Here is a 21,109-nt window from a genome sequence, read left to right as displayed (position 1 = left end):
TGGGTTCCCTAGAACCAAGCCCCCCCCCCCCCCCCCAAAATGGGCCCTGGGTGGGTTACCTGGACCTGACCCCCACCATGTGGCACCCAAAATGGGCCCCAGTTGGGTCATCTAGAACCAACCCCCCAAAAAGAGCCCCCATTGGGCTACCTAGAACTCCCCCCCCCCCCAACTGGGCCCTGGTTGGGGTACCTAGAACTGACACCCCTCCCCCCAATCTTTCGCCCAAAATGGCTCCTGGTTGGGTCACCCAATGCCTCACCTAGAACACCTTGGGTGACACCCCCCCCCCTCCCCCCTCCAGGGTGACCCCCACCCTCCCCCCTCCCCACCCTTGGGTGCCGGAGGAAGGACGAGAGCCCGGGCCGAGCTTTGGGGGGGGCAGAGGGTTTTACGTGGTTGGGTTCTAGAGTAGCTCGGGGGGGAACCGGGGGGTCTCAGGGCCAGCGGGGGCCGGGGCGGGACCCCCCTCTTTGCTGCCGGCACCCTGGGAAGTGCGGAAGAAGCCGGGGAGGGTGAGGATGAGGAGGCTCCCGGCCAGGAGGAAGGCACCGGCAGCGAGGAAGGAGATGGTGAAGTTCCCGGTCACGTCCCGCAGCCAACCTAAAATACGGCAGCGTTGGGGCACCTGGAACCCCAACCCCCCCCCCCCACCCCGAACCAGCCCAGAGACCACCTGGGGCGGGGCAAAGGGTTGGGGAACAAGGAACGTGTGGGTTGGGGCACCTAGAACCCCACCTAGAACCTGCCTGGACACTGTCGGGGGGACCCAGGGGTTGGGGAACAAGGAACGTGTGGGTTGGGGCACCTAGAACCCCACCTAGAACCTGCCTGGACACTGTCGGGGGGACCCAGGGGTTGGGGAACAAGGAACGTGTGGGTTGGGGCACCTAGAACCCCACCTAGAACTTCCCCGGACACTGTCGGGGGGACCCAAGGGTTGGGGGAGCGGGAGCACGTGGGTCGGGGCACCCGGAACATGCCTGGGTTCCAAAGGGAACCCCAATCCTCTTGGGTTATCGAGAACCTGCAGCACGGCCAAGGTCCCCCCATGCCACCGGGGGCTCTTGGGGCCATTTTTGGTCGAAGACGGTGGGAAAAGAGGCCCAGGAGCAGTCCCAGGTGCCCCCCGTGACCGGTTCTAGGTCACCCAACCCCCCCACGAGCCATTGATCACCCGTTGGGCCATGAGAATGGGAAACGTGACCCCCACAACCAGGCTCCAGGTGCCCCCCCGTGACCGGTTCTAGGTCACCCAACCCTCCCAGCAACCCCCCCGGTGCTGTGCCGGGTCACCGTCGTACCGGCGAAGGGTGCCCCCAGCAGCGACCCGAAGCTCTCGAACATCTGCATGAGGCCGATGGCGTGGACCAACCGCCCGGCACCGACCACCTCGGCCACGCCGGCGAACTGGAGGGGCACGACGGCTCCGGCGCAGAACCCGTAGGCCAAGGCCAAGGTCAGGAGACCCCCGAAGGAGGTCCCCAAAGGCAGAAGCAGCAACGCCAACCCCGTCAACACGGCCCAGGCGAAGAGGTGACGGAGCAGGGGGGTGGCCGGCCGGGTGGCCAACCAGCCGGCGGCAACCCGGCCTCCCCCATCGACCGCCGCCATCGCCGCCATCACCAGCCCGGCGCGGTGGTCGTCGCAGCCCACCTCATGGGCGTGGGCCTCCCCGTGGACAAAGGGCACGTAGTAGCCGGCGTCCACCAGCACGAAGGCCAAGGCGTAGCGGAGGAAGGGGCCGTGGCGCAGTAGCCGGACTAGCCCCGGTTGGTCCTGTGGTGGCCCCGGGGACTCGCTGGGGACAGGCAGGGGCCGGAGAAGAGCACCGGCGGCCACCAAGTTGAAGGAGATGGCAGCCAGGAGGAGCAGGGCCCCCCGCCAGCCGTAGGTGTCCAGTAGCAGCGGGACCAGTGGCCCCAGGGCCAGCCCCGAGATGCTGGCACCCGACACCACCAGGCCGGTGGCCAACGCCCGCCGTGCCGGGAAGCAGCGGCCCACGGTCCCCAGTGAGGGCGTGAAGACCAATGCCCAGCCCAGGCCTACGGGGAGAGGCGGGGCACCCTGTGGGCGTGGCTGGCCAATGGGGTGGGGTGGCGGCCAATGGCCTTGGGCTGTCTGTCCAATGGTCGGGGGGGTTCTAGGTCACCCAACAGCCCAGGGTGCTCTAGGTCACCCGATGGTTGGGGGGGGGGTGTTCTAGGTCACCCAACACCCCAGGGTGCTCTAGGTCACCCAATGGTCTGGGGGGTTCTAGGTCACCCAACAGCCCACAGTGCTCTAAGTCATCCAATGGTCTGGGGGGTTCTAGGTTGTCCAATGGCATGGGGCTGTCTAAGGCCACCCAATGGCCCAGAGAGGTCCAGGCCACCCAATGCCGCAGGATGTTCTAGATGACCCATGCTCCCTTGCACCCCACCCCCCACCCAATCACCCCCCGCGTTCTAGGTGACCCAACCCCTCTCGCACCCCACCCCACGACCCCCCCGCGTTCTCGGTGACCCAACCCCTCTCGCACCCCACCCCACGACCCCCCCGCGTTCTAGGTGACCCAACCCCTCTCGCACCCCACCCCACGACCCCCCCGCGTTCTCGGTGACCCAACCCCTCTCGCACCCCACCCCACGACCCCCCCGCGTTCTAGGTGACCCAACCCCCCGGCGCCCCGTTTCCCAGCAGCCCCCGCTCCGTACCGGCCAGTAACCCCACGCTGAGGTAGAGGTGGGTCATGTGGGTGGCGAAGGCCCCCAGGAGGAGCCCCAGGCCCGCGAGGAGCCCCCCAACCATGGCCACGGGGCGGGCGCCGAAGCGGGTGCTCAGGGCGCTGCCCAGGGGCCCTGCAACGAGGGGGGGGCCCCCAGGGGCTGCTTACTGGGGGGACTGGGAGCCAGGGGATGGATTGGGGGGGGGGGGGTGTCCCAGTGATCCCAGAGCCCCTTACTGGTGGGATTGGGACCCCGGAGGGATGGCTAGAGGCAATCCCAGTGCTCCCCAGTAATCCCCAACCTCCCTTAGTGGTGTAATTAAGACCCCAGGTGGTAGGTGAGGGGGATCCCAGTGCTCCCAGTGCCCCCCCAGTGCCCCTTACTGGTGGGATGGGGACCCTGGAGGGATGTCGAGGGGCCCTCCCAGTGCTCCCAGTGCCCTCCAGTGCCCCCCAGTACCTCATACTGGTGGGATTGGGACCTCAGAGGGACGGACAGGGGCACTCCCAGCCCTCCCAGTGCCCCATATTGGTCTGATTGGGACCCCAGAGGGATGTTGAGGGTCCCTCCCAGTGCTCCCAGTGCCCCCCAGTGCCCCTCAGTACCCCATATTGGTGGGATGGGGACCCCGGAGGGATGGACAGGGGCCCTCCCAGTGCTCCCAGTGCCCCCCAGTGCCCCTTACTGGTGGGATGGGGACCCCAGAGGGATGCTGAGGGGCCCTCCCAGCCCTCCCAGTGCTGCCAGTACCTCATACTGGTCTGATTGGGACCCCAGGGGGATGTCAAGGCACCCTCCCAGTGCCTCCCAGTACCCCATACTGGTGGGACGGGGCCCCCGGAGGGCTGGACAGGAGCCCTCCCCCGCTCCCAGTGCTCCCAGTGCCCCCCAGTGCCCCCCAGTGCCCCCCAGTACCCCATACTGGTGGGATGGGGACCCCGGAGGGATGGACAGGGGCCCTCCCAGTGCTCCCAGTGCCCCCCAGTGCCCCTTACTGGTGGGATGGGGACCCCAGAAGGATGTCAAGGGGCCCTCCCAGCCCTCCCAGTGTCCCCAGTGCCCTCCCAATGCCCCATACTGGCAGGATGGGGCCCCCGGAGGGCTGGACAGGGGCCCTCCCCCGCTCCCAGTGCTCCCAGTGCCCCCCCAGTCCGCGCTCACCCCCCAGCTGGAGCGCTGCCAAGGGGGCGGAGCCCACCCAGGCCACCGCCCCCGCCCGCGCGCCGAGGGCGCCCCCCAGCGGCCGGAGGCAGAGCCCCAGCGCCCGCACCCCCCCCGCCACCAGCGCCGCCTGCAGGAAGGCCCCGCCCAGCACCGCCCACCCCATCGGGGGTCAAGGGGTCACGGGGGGGTCAAGGGGTCACGGGGGGCAAAGGGTCACGGGGGGCAAGGGGTCACAGGGGGGCAAGGGAACCCCGGGGTCTGGGGGAGACGGGGGGCAGGGGGTTGTTGGGGGTCAAAGGGTCACAGGGGACCCAGGGGTCATGGGGTTACTGGGGGTCAAGGGGGCTGGGGGGGGCAGGGGCACCCGGGGTCAAGGGGTCACAGGGGTCAGGGGGTTATTGGGGGTCAAGGGGTTACTGGGGGTCAAGGGGGTTGGGGGGGCAGGGGCACCCGGGGGTCAAGGGGTCACAGGGGTCAGGGGGTTATTGGGGGTCAAGGGGACCCAGGGGTTCAAGGGGTCACGGGGGTCAGGGGGTCACAGGGAGGCGGGGGGACCCCAGGGGTCAGGGGGTCACAGGGGTCAGGGGGTCACATGGGGTCAGGGGCACCCGGGCATCCGGGGGTTATGGGAGTTTGGGGACCCCGGGGGTCGGGGGGAGGTCACAGGGGGTCAAGGGGTCACAAGGGGTCAAGGGGTCACAGGGGGTCAAGGGCAGCCGGGCGTCCGGGGAGGGGAGCCGGGGTCCAGGGGGGCGGGGCAGGAGCCTGGAAAAGAGGGAGGAGGGGTCTGGGAAAGGGCCCCCGAATCCGGGATAAAGGGACCCCGAATCCGGGATAGGGGCCCCCAAATCTGGGATAGGGGCCCCAAATCCGGGATAGGGGACCCCGAATCCGGGATAGGGGCCCCCAAATCTGGGATAGGGGACCTGGAATCCGGGATAGGGGCCCCAAATCCGGGATAGGGGACCTGGAATCTGGGATAGGGGACCTCAAATCCGGGATAAGGGCCCCGAATCCGGCATAGGGACCCAGAATCCGGGATAGGGGCCCCCAAATCTGGGATAAAGAGACCCCAAATCCGGGATAGGGGACCCTGAATCCGGGATAGGGGACCTCAAATCTGGGATAAGGGTCCAGAATCCGGGATAGGGGCCCAGAATCTGGGATAGGGGCCCTGGAATCTGGGATAAAGGGACCCCAAATCCAGGATAAGGGCCCCAAATCCAGGATAAGGGCCCAGAATCCGGGATAGGGGACCCCAAATCCGGGATAAGGGCCCCAAATCCGGGATAAGTGACCCCAAATCCAGGATAGGGGACCCCGAATCTGGGATAGGGGCCCAGAATCCGGGATAAGGGCCCAGAATCCGGGATAGGGGACCCCGAATCTGGGATAGGGGGACCCCAAATCCAGGATAAGGGCCCCAAATCCGGGATAGGGGAGCCCAAATCTGGGATAAGGAGACCCCGAATCCGGGATAAGAGCCCAGAATCCGGGATAGGGGACCCCAAATCTGGGATAAGGACCCAATATCCGGGATAGAGAACCCAGAATCCAGGATAGGGGACCCCAAATCTGGGATAAGGGGTCCCCAAATCTGGGATAAGGGCCCAGAATCCAGGAGAGGGGACCCAGGGATCTGGGATAGGGGCCCAGAATCTGGGATAAGGACCCCAAATCCAGGATAAGGACCCCGAATCTGGGATAAGGACCCAATATCCGGGAGAGGGAACCCAGAATCCGGGAGAGGGGACCTCAAATCTGGGATAAAGGGACCCCAAATCCGGGATAGAGGCCCAGAATCTGGGATAGGGAACCCCAAATCTGGGATAAGGGCCCCGAATCCGGCATAGGGGACCCAGAATCTGGGATAAGTGCCCAGAATCTGGGAGAGTGGACCCCAAATCCAGGATAGGGGACCCCAAATCTGGGATAAGGGCCCAGAATCCAGGATAGGGGCCCAGAACCTGGGATAAGGACCCCAAATCTGGGATAGGGGACCCCGAATCCGGGAGAGGGGACCCCAAATCTGGGATAAGGGGACCCCAGATCTGGGATAGGGGACCATAAATCCGGGATAGGGGACCCTGAATCTGGGATAATAGCCCAGAATCCGGGATAAGGGGACCCCGAATCCGGGATAGGGGCCCAGAATCCAGGATAAGGGACCCAGAATCTGGGATAGGGGACCCCAAATCCGGGATAAGTGACCCCAAATCTGGGATAGGGGACCAGAATCCAGGATAGGGGACCCCAACTCTGGGATAAGGGGACCCTGAATCCAGGATAAGGGACCCAGAATCTGGGAGAGGGGACCCCGAATCTGGGAGAGGGGACCCCAAATCCGGGATAGGGGACCCCAAATCCGGGATAAGGACTCGGAATCCGGGATAGGGGACCAGAATCCAGGATAGGGGACCCCAAATCTGGGATAAGGGGACCCTGAATCCAGGATAAGGACCCCGAATCTGGGATAAGGACCCCAAATCCGGGAGCGGGACCCCGGGGATCTGGGATAGGGCACCCGGGGGGGGGGGGGGGGACAGAGGGGTGCCAGGCTCCGGGGCCGGTCCCTACCTGCTGCAGCGTCCCTTCAGCCCCGGGGGGGGGAGGGGGTCGAAGTCCCCGGGGGGGGGGGGGGAGGGGGGGTCACCCGGACGCTTGGGTCCCTGATGGGGGGTGGGGGGGGTGTCCCGCACTCCTGGGTCCTCCCTTAAGCCCCTGTTAATGATCCACCCCCCCCCGTGCAAAGGGCACCGAGGGGGGGGGGGGCGGAGAACGCTCGGGTCCCTTTAAGAGAGGCCGCGGTCCCTTTAAGAGCCGGCGGTAGGGGCAAGGAGCCCTCACCCAAGATGGCGGCCGCGACGTCAGGCCCCCCCCCGCCCGCCCCGCCCCGCCCCGCCCCCCCGCGCGGTGCACGCCGGGTAAAGGGAAATCCCCAGCGCGTGCGGCGGCGGCGGGAGCGGACGGAGGTAACGGGGGGGGGGGGCGGGGGTTTCCCCTTTATTTTGGGGGGGGGCGCTTTGTTTTGGGGGGGATCCCTTGGTTTTGGGGGTGGGGGGGGCACCCGGAAACCTGGGTGCTGTTTGGGGGGGGGGGGGGGGGGCGGGCGCTTGGGTCCCTGTTTGTGGGGGGGCTCCCGGGGGGGGGGGGGGTGGGTGTAAATGGGGGAGGGGGGAGGGCCCTGGGTGCGTGGGACCCCTATTTTGGGGGGGGGGGGGGAGGGGTGTTCTGGGTCCACTTTTGGGGTGTCCGTCCCCCCCCCCCCCCGGACGCCTGGGTCCCATTGGGGGGGGGGGGTCCCCCCATCTCCTGGGTGCTCTATGAGGGGGGGGGGGGGTGCCCCCCCCCCCCCAAAAAACCGGCTGGAACCGGCGGGATCGGGCCCTTCCCCTCCCCCCCCCCCCGGGGGCGGGGTTTGGCCGATTCGGGCGGGTTTTGCCTCATTTTGGTTCCTTTGGGGGCGGGGGGAAGGGGGCGGGGCGGGGGGAGGGGTCTCACGGAGGTTGGGGGGGGCAAAGGGGACCCAGGCGTTTGGGGACACCCCCCCCCCCAAAAAGGGGTCCCAGGTGTCCGGGTGCCCCCCCCCACCCCAAAAGGGGACCCAGGCGTTTGGGGACCCCCCCAAAAAAGGGATCCAGGCACTTGGGTGCCCCCCCACCCCAAAAAGGGGACCCAAGCATCCAGGGACCCCCCCCCAAAAGGGCACCCAGGCATCTGGGGACCCCCCCCCAAAGGGGACCCAGGCGTTTGGGTGCCCCCCCCCCCAAAAAGGGGACCCAGGCGTTTGGGGACCCCCCCCCCCCCCAAGAAAAAGGGGGTCTGGGTCCTCTGACTCCTTCTTCTCTCCCCCCCCCCCCAAAAAAAAAAAGGGGACCCAGGCGTCCGGGCAGCCCCTCCCCCCCCAAGGGGACCCAGGCGTCCGGCGCTGCCCCCCTCCCCCACCCATCCGTCTGTGCCGCCCCCCGCCCCCGCCGCCGTGACATCATTCCCCCCGCCGTGACGTCATGGCGGAGGAGCTGGAGCAGGAGGAGTTCCTCCACCTCTGGAATATGTGAGTTGGGGGGGGGGGGGGGGGCTGGGGGGAGGGGTCACCCCGCTGACCTCTGACCTCTGACCTTGACCCCCCCCCCCAAATCCAGGCTCCCTGATACCATCCACTCGTTCCCTGAGGAACTGACGGAATGGGTAAGTGGGGGGGGGGGGGGGGGGGGGGGGTCTGGGGACCCCCCCAAAAGGGACCCCGGCCCCTGGGTGCCCCCAAAGGGGACCCAGGGGTCCCGAGACCCCCCCCAAAAGGGGATCCGGGGGTCCTGAGACCCCCCCAAAAGGGACCCAGGGGTTTGGGGACCCCCAAAAGGGACCCAGGGGTCCTCAGACCCCCCCAAAAGGGACCCAGGGGTTTGGGGACCCCCAAAGGGGACCCAGGGGTCCTCAGACCCCCCCAAAAGGGGATCAGGGGGTCCTGAGACCCCCCCAAAAGGGGACCCCGGCATTTGGGGAACCCCCCGAAAGGGACCCCGGCCTCTGGGCGCCCCCGAAAGGGACCCAGGGGTCCTCACACACCCCCAAAAGGGGACCCCGGCATCCGGGGACCCCCCCAAAAGGGACCCCGGCCCCTGGGTGCCCCCAAAAGGGGACCCAGGGGTCCCGAGACCCCCCCAAAAGGGGATCCGGGGGTCCTGAGACCCCCCCAAAAGGGACCCAGGGGTTTGGGGACCCCCAAAAGGGACCCAGGGGTCCTGAGACCCCCCCAAAAGGGACCCAGGGGTTTGGGGACCCCCAAAAGGGGACCCAGGGGTCCTGAGACCCCCCCAAAAGGGACCCAGGCATCCGGGGACCCCCCCGAAAGGGACCCCGGCCTCTGGGTGCCCCCAAAATGGGACCCAGGGGTCCTCACACACCCCCAAAAGGGGACCCCAGCCTCTGGGTGCCCCCAAAAATGGGACCCAGGTGTTTGGGGACCCCCAAAAGGGGACCCAGGGGTCCTCAGACCCCCCCAAAAAGGGACCCTGGCATTTGGGGACCCCCTCCCCACCCCCCAAAAGGGGACCCAGGTGTTTGGGGACACCCAAAAGGGACCAAGGGGTTTGGGTGCCCCCAAAAGGGACCCAGGGGTCCTCAGACCCCCCCAAAAGGGGACCCCGGCCTCTGGGTGCCCCCAAAAGGGACCCAGGTGTTTGGGGACCCCCAAAAGGGGACCCAGGGGTCCTCAGACCCCCCCAAAAGGGGACCCCGGCCTCTGGGTGCCCCCAAAAGGGACCCAGGTGTTTGGGGACCCCCAAAAGGGGACCCAGGGGTCCTCAGACCCCCCCAAAAGGGACCCAGGGGTTTGGGGACCCCCAAAAGGGGGCCCCGGGCACCCTAACACCCCCCCCCCTCCGCACCCCAGCAGGAGCTGAGCCCCCTGGGTCCCCCTCGGACCCCCCGGGGGGGGTGCTGGTCCCCCCCCCCCCCGCGCACCCCCCTCCCCCGCTGCCCCCCTCCCCCGTCGTCCCCTCCACCGAGGACTACGGGGGCCACCATAATTTTCGGTTGGGCTTCCTGGAGGCCGGGACCGCCAAGTCCGTCACCTGCACCGTGAGTGGGGGGGGGCACCCCTGGGTGGGGGGGGGGGCACCCGGGGGGTGGGGGGCACCCAGTGGGTGGGGGGAACCTGAAGGGTGGGGGGACCTGGGAAGTGGGGGGCACCCGGGGCGGGGGGGGGCACCCGGGGGGGGGGGCATGGGGGGGGCATGGGGGGGGGCACCCAGGGGGTGGGGGGGAACCTGAAGGGTGGGGGGGACCTGGGAAGTGGGGGGCACCCGGGGCGGGGGGGGGGGGCACCCGGGGGGGGGCATGGGGGGGGCACCCAGGGGGTGGGGGGAACCTGAGGGTGGGGGGGACCTGGGAAGTGGGGGGCACCCGGGGCGGGGGGGCACCCGGGGGGGGGGGGTGGCACCCATGGGGTTGGGGGCACCCGGGGAGGGGGGCACCCAGGGGGTGGGGGGCACCCGCGGGTGGGGGGGACTCAGGGAATTGGGGGGACCCATGGGGTGGGGGGTGGGGGGCCAGGGAGTTGGGGGGGGGGGCACCCAGAGGGGGGGGACCCAGGGGGTGGGGGGACCCCAGTGTTGGGGGCATGGGGGGCACCCAGGCATCTGGGGGGGGGGGGGGGTCCTAAATAGGGGACCCAGGCACCCAGGGGCTATGGGGGGGGGTCCTAGGTGGGGGGGTGCCAAGCATCTGGGTGCTATGGGGGGGTGCTGGGGGGGTCCCAGGCGTCTGGGTGCTGGGGGGGTCCTAGGTGGGGGTCCCAGGCATCTGGGTGCTATGGGGGGGTCCTAGGTGGGGGTCCCAGGCATCTGGGTGCTATGGGGGGGGTCCTAGGTGGGGGTCCCAGGTGTCTGGGTGCTATGGGGGGGGGTCCTAGGCGGGGGTCCCAGGTGTCTGGGTGCTATGGGGGGGTCCTAGGTGGGGGTCCCAGGTGTCTGGGTGCTGTGGGGGGTCCTAGGTGGGGGTCCCAGGTGTCTGGGTGCTATGGGGGTCCTCGGCGGGGGTCCCAGGCATCTGGGTGCTATGGGGGGTCCTAGGTGGGGGTCCCAGGTGTCTGGGTGCTGTGGGGGGTCCTAGGTGGGGGTTCCCAGGTGTCTGGGTGCTATGGGGGGTCCTAGGTGGGGGTCCCAGGCGTCTGGGTGCTATGGGGGGGGTCCTAGGTGGGGGTCCCAGGTGTCTGGGTGCTGTGGGGGGGTCCTAGGTGGGGGTCCCAGGTGTCTGGGTGCTATGGGGGGGTCCTCGGCGGGGGTCCCAGGTGTCTGGGTGCTATGGGGGGGTCCTAGGTGGGGGTCCCAGGCGTCTGGGTGCTATGGGGGGGGGGTCCTCGGCGGGGGTCCCAGGCATCTGGGTGCTATGGGGGGGGGTCCTAGGTGGGGGTCCCAGGTGTCTGGGTGCTGTGGAGGGGGGTCCTAGGTGGGGGTCCCAGGTGTCTGGGTGCTGTGGGGGGGTCCTAGGTGGGGGTCCCAGGTGTCTGGGTGCTATGGGGGGGGTCCTAGGTGGGGGTCCCAGGCGTCTGGGTGCTATGGGGGGGGGTCCTAGGCGGGGGTCCCAGGTGTCTGGGTGCTATGGGGGGGTCCCAGCTCGGGGTCCCAGCCCCCCCCCCCCCCCCCCCACTCCCCAGAGCTGAACAAGCTGTACTGCCGCCGCGCCAAGCCCTGCCCGGTGCAGCTGCGGGTGGGGGTCCCGCCGCCCCCCGGCGCCCTGCTCCGCGCCGTCGCCGTCTATAAGAAGTCGGAACACGTGGCCGAGGTGGTGAGGTGCTGCCCCCACCACGAGAGATGCGGGGGGCCCGGAGACGGTGAGGACCCCCACCCTGGAGGGGGGGGTGGGGGGTGGGGGGTGGGGTTTGGGGGGGAATTGGGGGCTGGGAGCAGTGGGGGGATGGGGTTTGAGGGGTCTCTGGGGGGAATTGGGGGAATTGGGGGGCTGGGGGCATTGGGGGGTGGGGGGTGGGGTTTGGGGGGGGGAATTGGGGGGCTGGGAGCAGTGGGGGGATGGGGTTTGAGGGGTCTCTGGGGGGAATTGGGGGAATTGGGGGGCTGGGGGCATTGGGGGGTGGGTGGGTGGGGTTTGGGGGGGGGGGAATTGGGGGCTGGGAGCAGTGGGGGGATGGGGTTTGAGGGGTCTCTGGGGGGGGGGTGGGGGGGGGGGGCTGGGGGCATTGGGGGGTGGGTGGGTGGGGTTTGGGGGGAATTGGGGGGCTCGGGGCATTGGGGGGTGGGGGGTGGGGTTTGGGGGGAATTGGGGGGCTGGGGGCATTGGGGGGTGGGGGGATGGGGTTTGGGGGGTCTTTGGGGGGGGAATTGGGGGGCTGGGGGCAGTGGGGGGTGGGGGGATGGGGTTTGGGGGGAATTGGGGGGCTGGGGGGCACTGGGGAAATTGGGGGAGAGAACCGGGGGAGTCATTTGGGGGCTGAGAGGTATTGGGGGGGTGCAGGGGGGGTTTGGGGGTGCGGAGGGGGGAGTTGAGGGTCAGGGGCTGATTTGGGGGTGTTCTGGCCCCCCCCAGACCCAGCCCTCGCCCAGCACCTGATCCGGGTGGAGGGGAACCCCCAGGCTCGTTACCACGACGACGAGACCACCAAGCGCCACAGCGTGGCCGTGCCCTACGAGCCCCCCGAGGTAACCCCCCCCCCCCCCCAAACCCCCCCGGACCCCCAAATCCCCCCAGGACCCCCCAAACCCCCCGGACCCCCACATCCCCCCTGGGACCCCCAAATCCCCCCCAGCACCCCCCCAAACCCCCCGGACCCCCAAATCCCCCCCAGGACCCCCACAACCCCCCGGACCCCCAAATCCCCCTGGGACCCCCAAATCCCCCCCAGCACCCCCCCCCAAATCCCCCCGGACCCCCAAATCCCCCCCAGGACCCCCACAACCCCCGGACCCCCAAATCCCCCTGGGACCCCCAAATCCCCCCAGCACCCCCCCAAACCCCCCAGACCCCCAAATCCCCCCTGGGACCCCCAAATCCCCCCCAGCACCCCTCCAAACCCCCCGGACCCCCAAATCCCCCCCCGGGACCCCCAAATCCCCCCAGATACCTCCCTGGGACCCCCCCATACCCCTCCTGGGACCCCTAAATCCCCCCCAGGTACCCCCAAATTCCCCCTGGCACCCCCAAATCCCCCCCAAAAACACCCAGATACCTCCCTGGGACCCCCCATGCCCCTCCTGGGACCCCCAAATCCCCCCCTTGACCCTCCCCAGACCCCCAAGTCCCCCGCAGCACCTCTAAATACCACCTTTGCACCCCAAATCCACCCTGAAGTACCCCCAAATACCCCCCCGACCCCAAATTACTCCTTCGGGGGCCCCAAATGCCTTCCAGGTACCCCAAAATACCTCCCTGGGATCCCAAGTATCCCCAAATACCCCCCAAGTACCCCCAAATACCCTCCCAGGCCCCCAAATACCCCTTCTCACCCCGTAAATACCCTCATGGGACCCCAAATGCCCCCCCCCGACCCCCAAATCCCCCCAGGTAGCTCTGAACAGACCCCTGAGACCCCTAAATCCTCCCCAGACACCCCAAATATGGTTTCAGACCTCTCAATATTTGTCAGGGACACCTAAATATCCTACAGGGACCCCCTAAATACTCCACCGGGACCCCTAAATACCCCCCAGCGACACCAAAACACCCCCTGAGATCCCTAAATACTCCTCCAGTACCCCAAAATGTCCTCTGAGACCCCTAAATACCCCCCACAACCCCAAAACAGCCCCTGAGATCCCTAAATACCCCCCCAGGACCTCAAAATACACTCTGAGACCCCTAAATACCACCCCGAACCCCAAAACACCCCTGAGATCCCTAAATACCCCCCAAGACACCCCCGAGATCCCTAAATACCCCCCGGAACCCCAAAACACCCCCTGAGACCCCTAAATACCCCTCCAGAACCCCGAAACACCCCTGAGATCCCTAAATACCCCCCCAGGACCCCAAAACACCCCCTGAGACCCCTAAATACCCCTGCAGAACCCCAAAACACACCCTGAGATCCCTAAATACCCCCCAGGACCCCAAAACACCCCCTGAGACCCCTAAATACCCCTGCAGAACCCCAAAACACACCCTGAGATCCCTAAATACCCCCCCAGGACCCCAAAACACACCCTGAGATCCCTAAATACCACCCCGAACCCCAAAACACCCCTGAGATCCCTAAATACCCCCCAAGACACCCCCGAGATCCCTAAATACCCCCCAGAACCCCAAAACACCCCCTGAGATCCCTAAATACCCCCCAGGACCCCAAAACACACCCTGAGATCCCTAAATACCCCCCCAGGACCCCAAAACACCCCCTGAGATCCCTAAATACCCCCCAGAACCCCAAAACACACCCTGAGATCCCTAAATACCCCCCAGGACCCCAAAACACACCCTGAGATCCCTAAATACCACCCCGAACCCCAAAACACCCCTGAGATCCCTAAATACCCCCCAAGACACCCCCGAGATCCCTAAATACCCCCCCAGAACCCCAAAACACCCCCTGAGATCCCTAAATACCCCCCAGGACCCCAAAACACACCCTGAGATCCCTAAATACCCCCCCAGGACCCCAAAACACCCCTGAGATCCCTAAATACCCCCCAAGACACCCCCGAGATCCCTAAATACCCCCCAGAACCCCAAAACACCCCCTGAGATCCCTAAATACCCCCCAGGACCCCAAAACACACCCTGAGATCCCTAAATACCCCCCAGAACCCCAAAACACCCCCTGAGATCCCTAAATACCCCCCAGGACCCCAAAACACACCCTGAGATCCCTAAATACCCCCCAGAACCCCAAAACACCCCCCGAGATCCCTAAATACCCCCCAGAACCCCAAAACACACCCTGAGATCCCTAAATACCCCCCAGGACCCCAAAACACACCCTGAGATCCCTAAATACCACCCCGAACCCCAAAACACCCCTGAGATCCCTAAATACCCCCCAAGACACCCCTGAGATCCCTAAATACTTCCCCAGAACCCCAAAACACCCCCTGAGATCCCTAAATACCCCCCCCGAACCCCAAAACACCCCCTGAGATCCCTAAATACCCCCCAGGACCCCAAAACACACCCTGAGATCCCTAAATACCCCCCGAACCCCAAAACACCCCTGAGATCCCTAAATACCCCCCAAGACACCCCCGAGATCCCTAAATACCCCCCAGAACCCCAAAACACCCCCTGAGATCCCTAAATACCCCCAGGGACCCCCTAAATACCCCCTAGAGACCCCTTAAATACCCCCTAGGAACCCCATTATCTCTTCTGAGACCCCAAAATTCTGCTCTGGGGCCTCAAATTTGCACGTGGGGAGGGGGAGGGCTGGGGGGGGGGGATTTTGGGGTGCGGCGGGGGGTTTTGGGGTGCCCCGTAACCATGTCCCCCCCCATCCCCCTCCTAGGTGGGCTCCGACTGTACCACGGTTCTTTACAACTTCATGTGCAACAGCTCGTGCATGGGGGGCATGAACAGGCGGCCGATCCTGGCCATCCTCACCCTGGAGGGGCCGGGGTGAGCCGGGCGCCTGGGTGCCCCCCGCCCCGGACCCCTGGGTGCCCCCCAGACCCCTGGGTGCCTTGGGATGGGGGAAGGGGGTCCCCGGACCCCTGGGTGCCCCCCACCCCGGACCCCTGGGTGCCTTGGGATGGGGGAAGGGGGTCCCCGGACCCCTGGGTGCCCCCCACCCCGGACCCCTGGGTGCCTTGGGATGGGGGAAGGGGGTCCCCGGACCCCTGGGTGCCCCCCAGAACCCCTGGGTGCCCCCCACCCCGGACCCCTGGGTGCCTTGGGATGGGGGAATGGGGTCCCCGGACCCCTGGGTGCCCCCCACCCCGGACCCCTGGGTGCCTTGGGATGGGGGAATGGGGTCCCCGGACCCCTGGGTGCTCCCGGACCCCTGGGTGCCCCCCACCCCGGACCCCTGGGTGCCTTGGGATGGGGGAATGGGGTCCCCGGACCCCTGGGTGCCCCCCAGACCCCTGGGTGCCCCCCACCCCGGACCCCTGGGTGCCTTGGGATGGGGGAATGGGGTCCCCGGACCCCTGGGTGCCCCCCAGACCCCTGGGTGCCCCCCACCCCGGACCCCTGGGTCCCTTGGGATTGGGGAAGGGGGTCCCCGGACCCCTGGGTGCCCCCCAGACCCCTGGGTGCCCCCCACCCCGGACTCCTGGGTGCCTTGGGATGGGGGAATGGGGTCCCCGGATCCCTGGGTGCCCCCCAGACCCCTGGGTGCCCCCCACCCCGGACCCCTGGGTGCCTTGGGATGGGGGAATGGGGTCCCCGGACCCCTGGGTGCCCCCCACCCTGGACCCCTGGGTGCCCCCCAGACCCCTGGGTGCCCCCCAGCCCGGACCCCTGGGTGCCTTGGGATGGGGGGAATGGGGTCCTTGGGTCCCGTGGAGGGGTGGGTCCATGGAGGGGGGGTCCCTAGGTCCCCCCCAGATGCCTGGGTCCCTTGGGGGGGGGGGTCCCTTGGGGGGGCGGTCCCCTGGGGGTCCCTGCGTCCCCCCAGATGCCTGGGTCCCTTGGGGGGGGGGTCCCTTGGGTGGGGGGGTCCCCTGGGGGTCCCTGGGTCCCCCAGATGCCTGGGTCCCTTGGGGGGGGCGGTCCCCTGGGGGTCCCTAGGTCCCCCCAGATGCCTGGGTCCCTTGGGGGGGGGTCCCTTGGGTGGGGGGGGTCCCTTGGGTGGGGGGGGTCCCCCCTGGACGCCTAGGTCCCTTGGGTGGGGAGGGGTCCCTGGATGCCTGGGTCCCTTGGGGGGGGGGTGGGGTGGGTGGGTGGTCCATGGGTGTGTCCCCCCCCTCCCCCCCCTTTCAGGGGCCAGATCCTGGGGCGTCGCTGCTTCGAGGTCCGCGTCTGCGCCTGCCCCGGCCGGGACCGCAAAACCGAGGAGGAGAATTTCCGCGAGAGGGGCGGGGCCAAGGGCGGGGCTAAACGAGGTGGGGCTGGGAAAGGGCGGAGCCACACGGGAGGAGGCGGGGACAACACGTGGATGCCTGGGTCCCCTTGGGGTGGGGGTCCTTTGGGGGTGGGGGGGGGTCCCTGGGTGTCTCCCCTGGATGCCTGGGTCCTTGGGGGGGGGGGGTCCCCCTGGGTGCTTTGGGGGGGGGGGGTCACTGGGTGCCCCCAGACACTTGGGTCCTTTGGGGGGGGTCCCTGGGTGCCTTGGGGGGGTCCTTTGGGGGTGGGGGGTCACTGGGTGCCCCCGGACACTTGGGTCCTTTGGGGGGGGGGGGGTTCCTGGATCCCTTGGGGGGGGTCCTTTGGGGGGGGCGTCCCTGGGGGTTCCCCAGGCACCTGGGTCCTTGGGGGGGGGGGTCCCTGGGTGCCCCCGGACACTTGGGTCCTTTGGGGGAGGGGTCCCTGGGTCCCTTGGGGGCGTCCTTTGGGGGGGGGGTCCCTGGGGGTTCCCCAGACACTTGGGTCCTTGGGGAGGGGGGGTCCCTGGGTGCCCCTTGGATGCCTGGGTCCTTGAGGGGGGGTCTCTGGGTGCCCCCCCGGACACTTGGGTCCTTTGGGGGGGGGTCCCTGGGTGCCCCCCAGGTGCCTGGGTCCCAGCCCTTCCCCCCCCCCCCCCAGTCCTGCCCCCCCTGGCTGAAGCCCCCGAGAGCTCCAAGAAGCGGGTGCTGAACCCCGACCCCGAGGTCTTCCACCTGCAGGTCAGCCCCGGGGGGAAATTGGGGGGCCCGGGGGGGCACTTTGGGGTCCCTTGGGGCAGTTGGGAGTCCCAGGGGGGCAATTTGGGGTCCCTTGGGGCAGTTGGGGGTCCCAAGGGGTGTTTAGGGGTCCCGGGGGGGGCAGTTGGGGGTCCCAGGGGGTGTTTAGGGGTCCCAGGGGGGCAATTTGGGGGTCCCTTGGGGCAGTTGGGGGTCCCAGGGGGTGTTTAGGGGTCCCAGGGGGGCAATTTGGGGTCCCAGGGGGTGTTTAGGGGTCCCGGGGGGGCAGTTAGGGGGTCCCAGGGGGTGTTTAGGGGTCCCAGGGGGGCAATTTGGGGGTCCCTTGGGGCAGTTGAGGGTCCCAAGGGGGGAATTCGGGGGTCTCTTGGGGGAGTTGGGGTTGTTTAGGGGTCCCAGGGGGGCAATTTGGGGGTCCCTTGGGGCAGTTGGGGGTCCCAAGGGAGGAATTTGGGGGTCCCAAGGGGGGACTTTGGGGTTCTTTAGGGGTCCTAGGGGGGCAATTTGGGGGTCCCAGGAGGTTTCTAGCGGTCCCGGGGGGCAATTTAGGGTCCCTTGGGGCAGTTGGGGGTCCCAAGGGGTTTTTAGGGGTCCCAGGGGGGCAGTTGGGGGTCCCAGGGGGTGTTTAGGGGTCCCGGGGGGGCAGTTGGGGTTCCCAGGGGGTGTTTAGGGGTCCCAGGGGGGTCAATTTGGGGTCCCAGGGGGTGTTTAGGGGTCCCGGGGGGCAGTTGGGGGTCCCAGGGGGTGTTTATAGGTCCCGGGGGGTGTTTAGGGGTCCCGGGGGTGTTTAGGGGTCCCAGGGGGGCAATTTGGGGTCCCGGGGGTGTTTTGGGGTCCCGGGGGGCAATTTGGCGTCCCAGGGGGTGTTTAGGGGTCCCGGGGGTGTTTAGGGGTCCCGGGGGGCAGTTGGGGGTCCCAGGGGGTGTTTAGGGGTCCCGGGGGGTGTTTAGGGGTCCCGGGGGGCAGTTGGGGGTCCCAGGGGGTGTTTAGGGGTCCCGGGGGGTGTTTAGGGGTCCCGGGGGGGGCAATTTGGGGTCCCAGGGGGTGTTTAGGGGTCCCAGGGGGTGTTTAGGGGTCCCGGGGGGGGCAATTTGGGGTCCCAGGGGGTGTTTAGGGGTCTCGGGGGGGGCACTTAGGGGGTCCCAGGGGGTGTTTAGGGGTCCCGGGGGTGTTTAGGGGTCCCGGGGGGGCAATTTGGGGTCCCAGGGGGTGTTTAGGGGTCCCGGGGGGTGTTTAGGGGTCCCGGGGGGCAGTTGGGGGTCCCAGGGGGTGTTTAGGGGTCCCGGGGGGTCAATTTGGGGTCCCAGGGGGTGTTTAGGGGTCCCGGGGGGCAGTTGGGGGTCCCAGGGGGTGTTTATAGGGTCCCAGGGGGTGTTTAGGGGTCCCGGATGGTGTTTAGGGGTCCCGGGGGGCAGTTAGGGGGTCCCAGGGGGTGTTTAGGGGTCCCGGGGGGTGTTTAGGGGTCCCAGTGGCCCCTTGGGGGTCCCGGGGACACTTGGGGGGCTCTCGGGTGGTTGGGGGAGGGGGGGTTCAAGGCCATCCCGGACACCTGGGTCCCCCTTTTGGGGGGGGGGGGTCACCCCCAGGTGCGCGGGCGCCGTCGCTACGAGATGCTGAAGGAGATCAACGAGGCGCTGGAGGTGGCCGAGAGGGGGGCCCCCGCGACCGTGAGTCCCATGGGTGCCCCCCTGGGGGGGGGGGGGGGGGGGGGGGCCGGACACATGGGTCCCTTGGGTGGGGGTCTTGGGTGCCTGGGGGGGGTCTTGGGTGCTTGTGTCCCCTGGGTGGGGGTCCTGGATGCCTGGGTCCCCCTTTGGGGGAGGGGTCCCGGACACCTGGGTCCCTTGGGTGGGGGTCTTGGGTGCCTGGGTGCCCCTCTGGGGGGGGTCTTGGGTGCCTGGGTCCCTTGGGTGGGGGTCTTGGGTGCCTGGGTCCCTCTTTGGGGGGGTCTTGGGTGCCTGGGGGTCTTGGGTGGGGGTCTTGGGTGCCTGGGTGCCTTGGGTGGGGGTCTTGGGTGCCTGGGTGCCCCTCTGGGGGGGTCTTGGGTGCCTGGGTCCCTTGGGTGGGGTCTTGGGTGCCTGGGTCCCTCTTTGGGGGGGTCTTGGGTGCCTGGGTCCCTTGGGTGGGGGTCTTGGGTGCCTGGGTCCTCCTTTGGGGGGGGGTCTTGGGTGCCTGGGTGCCCCTCTGGGGGGGGGGGGGTCCCGGACACCTGGGTCCCTTGGGTGGGGGTCTTGGGTGCCTGGGTGCCCCTCTGGGGGGGTCTTGGGTGCCTGGGTCCCCCTTTAGGTGGGGGTCTTGGGTGCCTGGGTCCCTCTTTGGGGGGGTCTTGGGTGCCTGGGGGTCTTGGGTGGGGGTCTTGGGTGGCTGGGTGCCCCTCTGGGGGGGGGGTCTTGGGTGCCTGGGTCCCTTGGGGGGGGGGGGTCCCAGACATCTGGGTCCCTGTTTGTGGGGGGGTGAGGGTCCCTGGACACCTGGGACAATTTTGGGGGTGCGGGGGGGGGTACGAGGGTCCCTGACCCCCCCCTCCCCCCCCCCCCAGGGCAAAGGGTCGCCGCCCGCGGGGGGAGGGGCTGGAGCCGCGCTGCGGGAAGAAGCTGCTGCTGAAGGGGCAGGCGGGAGATTCTGACTGACCACGCCCCCTTCCCCGCAGGCCACGCCCCCTTCACAAGCCCCACCCTCTTTTTATAGACCATGCCCTGCCACACCCCCCCCAGCAGCCCTGCGTAGCCCCGCCCCCGTGCAGCCCCGCCCCCTCTCCCCATGCCCTCCCCTCCCTGACCCCACCCTCTCTCTTTACCACGCCCCCCGCCCACCCCCCAGGCTAAACCACGCCCTCTGCCCCAGCCCCGCCCACACACCCGTGCCCTGTCCTCCTTGCCACGCCCCCTAGCCACGCCTACCGCTTGGCCACGCCCCCTGGCGTGTTTTTAAGGCTTTTTTATACAATAAACGTCTTTTTTTACCACCCCTCCCCCCCCGGACCAGTTGGGGGGCACTGGGGTCCCAGTTTGGGGGGGAAACCCCAGTATGGGGTAACTGGGAGGGCGGGGGGGGGGGGGTGTCCCAGTCCGGGGGAGCCATTACTGGGGGTCCCAGTTTGGGGGAGAACCCCAGTATGGGGTAACTGGGAGGTGGGGGGGGGGGGGAGGTCCTAGTCCAGGGGGTGGAGCCATTACTGGGGTCCCAGTTTGGGGGGAGGGGGGGAGAAGCCCAGGTTGGGGTAACTGGGAAAAGGGGGAGCAAAGAGGGGGAGGGTTAACTGGGATCCCAGTTTGGGAAGGGGACAACCCCAGTATGGAGTAACTGGGAGGGGTCCCAGTGTGGGGTGGGGGCATTACTGGGGTCCCAGTTTGGGGGGAAAACCCCAGTTTGGGGTAACTGGGAGGCAGGAGGGGGGCCCAGTCTGGGGGGAACATTACTGGGGGTCCCAGTTTGGGGGGAGAACCCCAGTTTGGGGTAACTGGGAAAGGGGGGGCAAACGGGGGAGTTAACTGGGGTAACTGGGAGGCGGGGGGGTGGTGTCCCAGTCCAAGGGGGGGGCGTTACTGGGGTCCCAGTTTGGGGGGAGAACCCCAGTTTGGGGTAACTGGAGGGGGAGGGATCCCATTCTGGGAGGGTCACTGGGGGGGGCGGGGGGGGGGGGTCCCACATTGGGGAGGGGGAAGGGGTGATGGGGGGGAGGGGCGCCCCTCCCCCCCCGGGGTCCTGCCAAGGCTCAGCCTGGAAAATTCCGTCCCCTTGAGTTGACCTTGAAAGGGGGGGAGGGGCGGGGGGGGAGGGGCACCCGGGGCCCCCCCCCCCCCCCCCCAAGGACCCATCCCCCCCCCCCCCCAAAGGGACCCAGGCATCGGGGGGGGGGGAGGGGCACCATCTGGCCGGGAATAGGGGGGGATCAGGGGGATTTGCCCCTCCCCCCACCCCGGGGCCATGTGGGTCACGGGGGGGGGGGGGGAGGGGGGTTAATTAGGGGGGTGTTAATTAGGGGTGGCTCGGGGGGGTAATTAAAGGGTAATT

At 68.3% G+C, this 21,109-nt stretch overlaps 2 protein-coding genes across 2 annotated transcripts; one reads left to right on the top strand and one right to left on the bottom strand.

Moving 5' to 3' along the window:
• Positions 1 to 384: 384 nt before the first annotated feature.
• On the bottom strand, positions 385 to 4,104 carry SLC16A13 (solute carrier family 16 member 13). The gene is made up of 4 exons (XM_087777856.1): positions 3,870 to 4,104; positions 2,697 to 2,840; positions 1,305 to 2,045; positions 385 to 603 (listed from the first exon to the last, which is right to left on the bottom strand). The coding sequence occupies exons 1-4, from the start codon at positions 4,033 to 4,035 to the stop codon at positions 407 to 409; spliced, it is 1,248 nt and encodes a 415-aa protein (XP_087633982.1). The 5' UTR covers positions 4,036 to 4,104; the 3' UTR covers positions 385 to 406.
• Positions 4,105 to 7,814: 3,710 nt separating this feature from the next.
• TP53 (tumor protein p53) lies at positions 7,815 to 20,046 on the top strand. The gene is given in 11 exon segments (XM_087777865.1): positions 7,815 to 7,926; positions 8,015 to 8,060; positions 9,265 to 9,452; positions 11,001 to 11,205; positions 11,916 to 12,028; positions 14,824 to 14,933; positions 16,239 to 16,360; positions 17,001 to 17,080; positions 18,682 to 18,743; positions 18,745 to 18,762; positions 19,635 to 20,046. Coding segments are annotated over 10 exon segments (993 nt in total). The 5' UTR covers positions 7,815 to 7,926; positions 8,015 to 8,056; the 3' UTR covers positions 19,726 to 20,046.
• The last annotated feature ends 1,063 nt before the right edge of the window (positions 20,047 to 21,109 follow it).

The sequence above is a fragment of the Nipponia nippon genome, unplaced genomic scaffold, assembly GCF_047370975.1.
Source record: "Nipponia nippon isolate SJK-2023a ecotype South Korea unplaced genomic scaffold, ASM4737097v1 scaffold_41, whole genome shotgun sequence".
Classification (NCBI taxonomy): domain Eukaryota; kingdom Metazoa; phylum Chordata; class Aves; order Pelecaniformes; family Threskiornithidae; genus Nipponia; species Nipponia nippon.
Note: the sequence above shows the minus strand (reverse complement) of the source record. Positions and strands in the feature narration are given on the sequence as shown.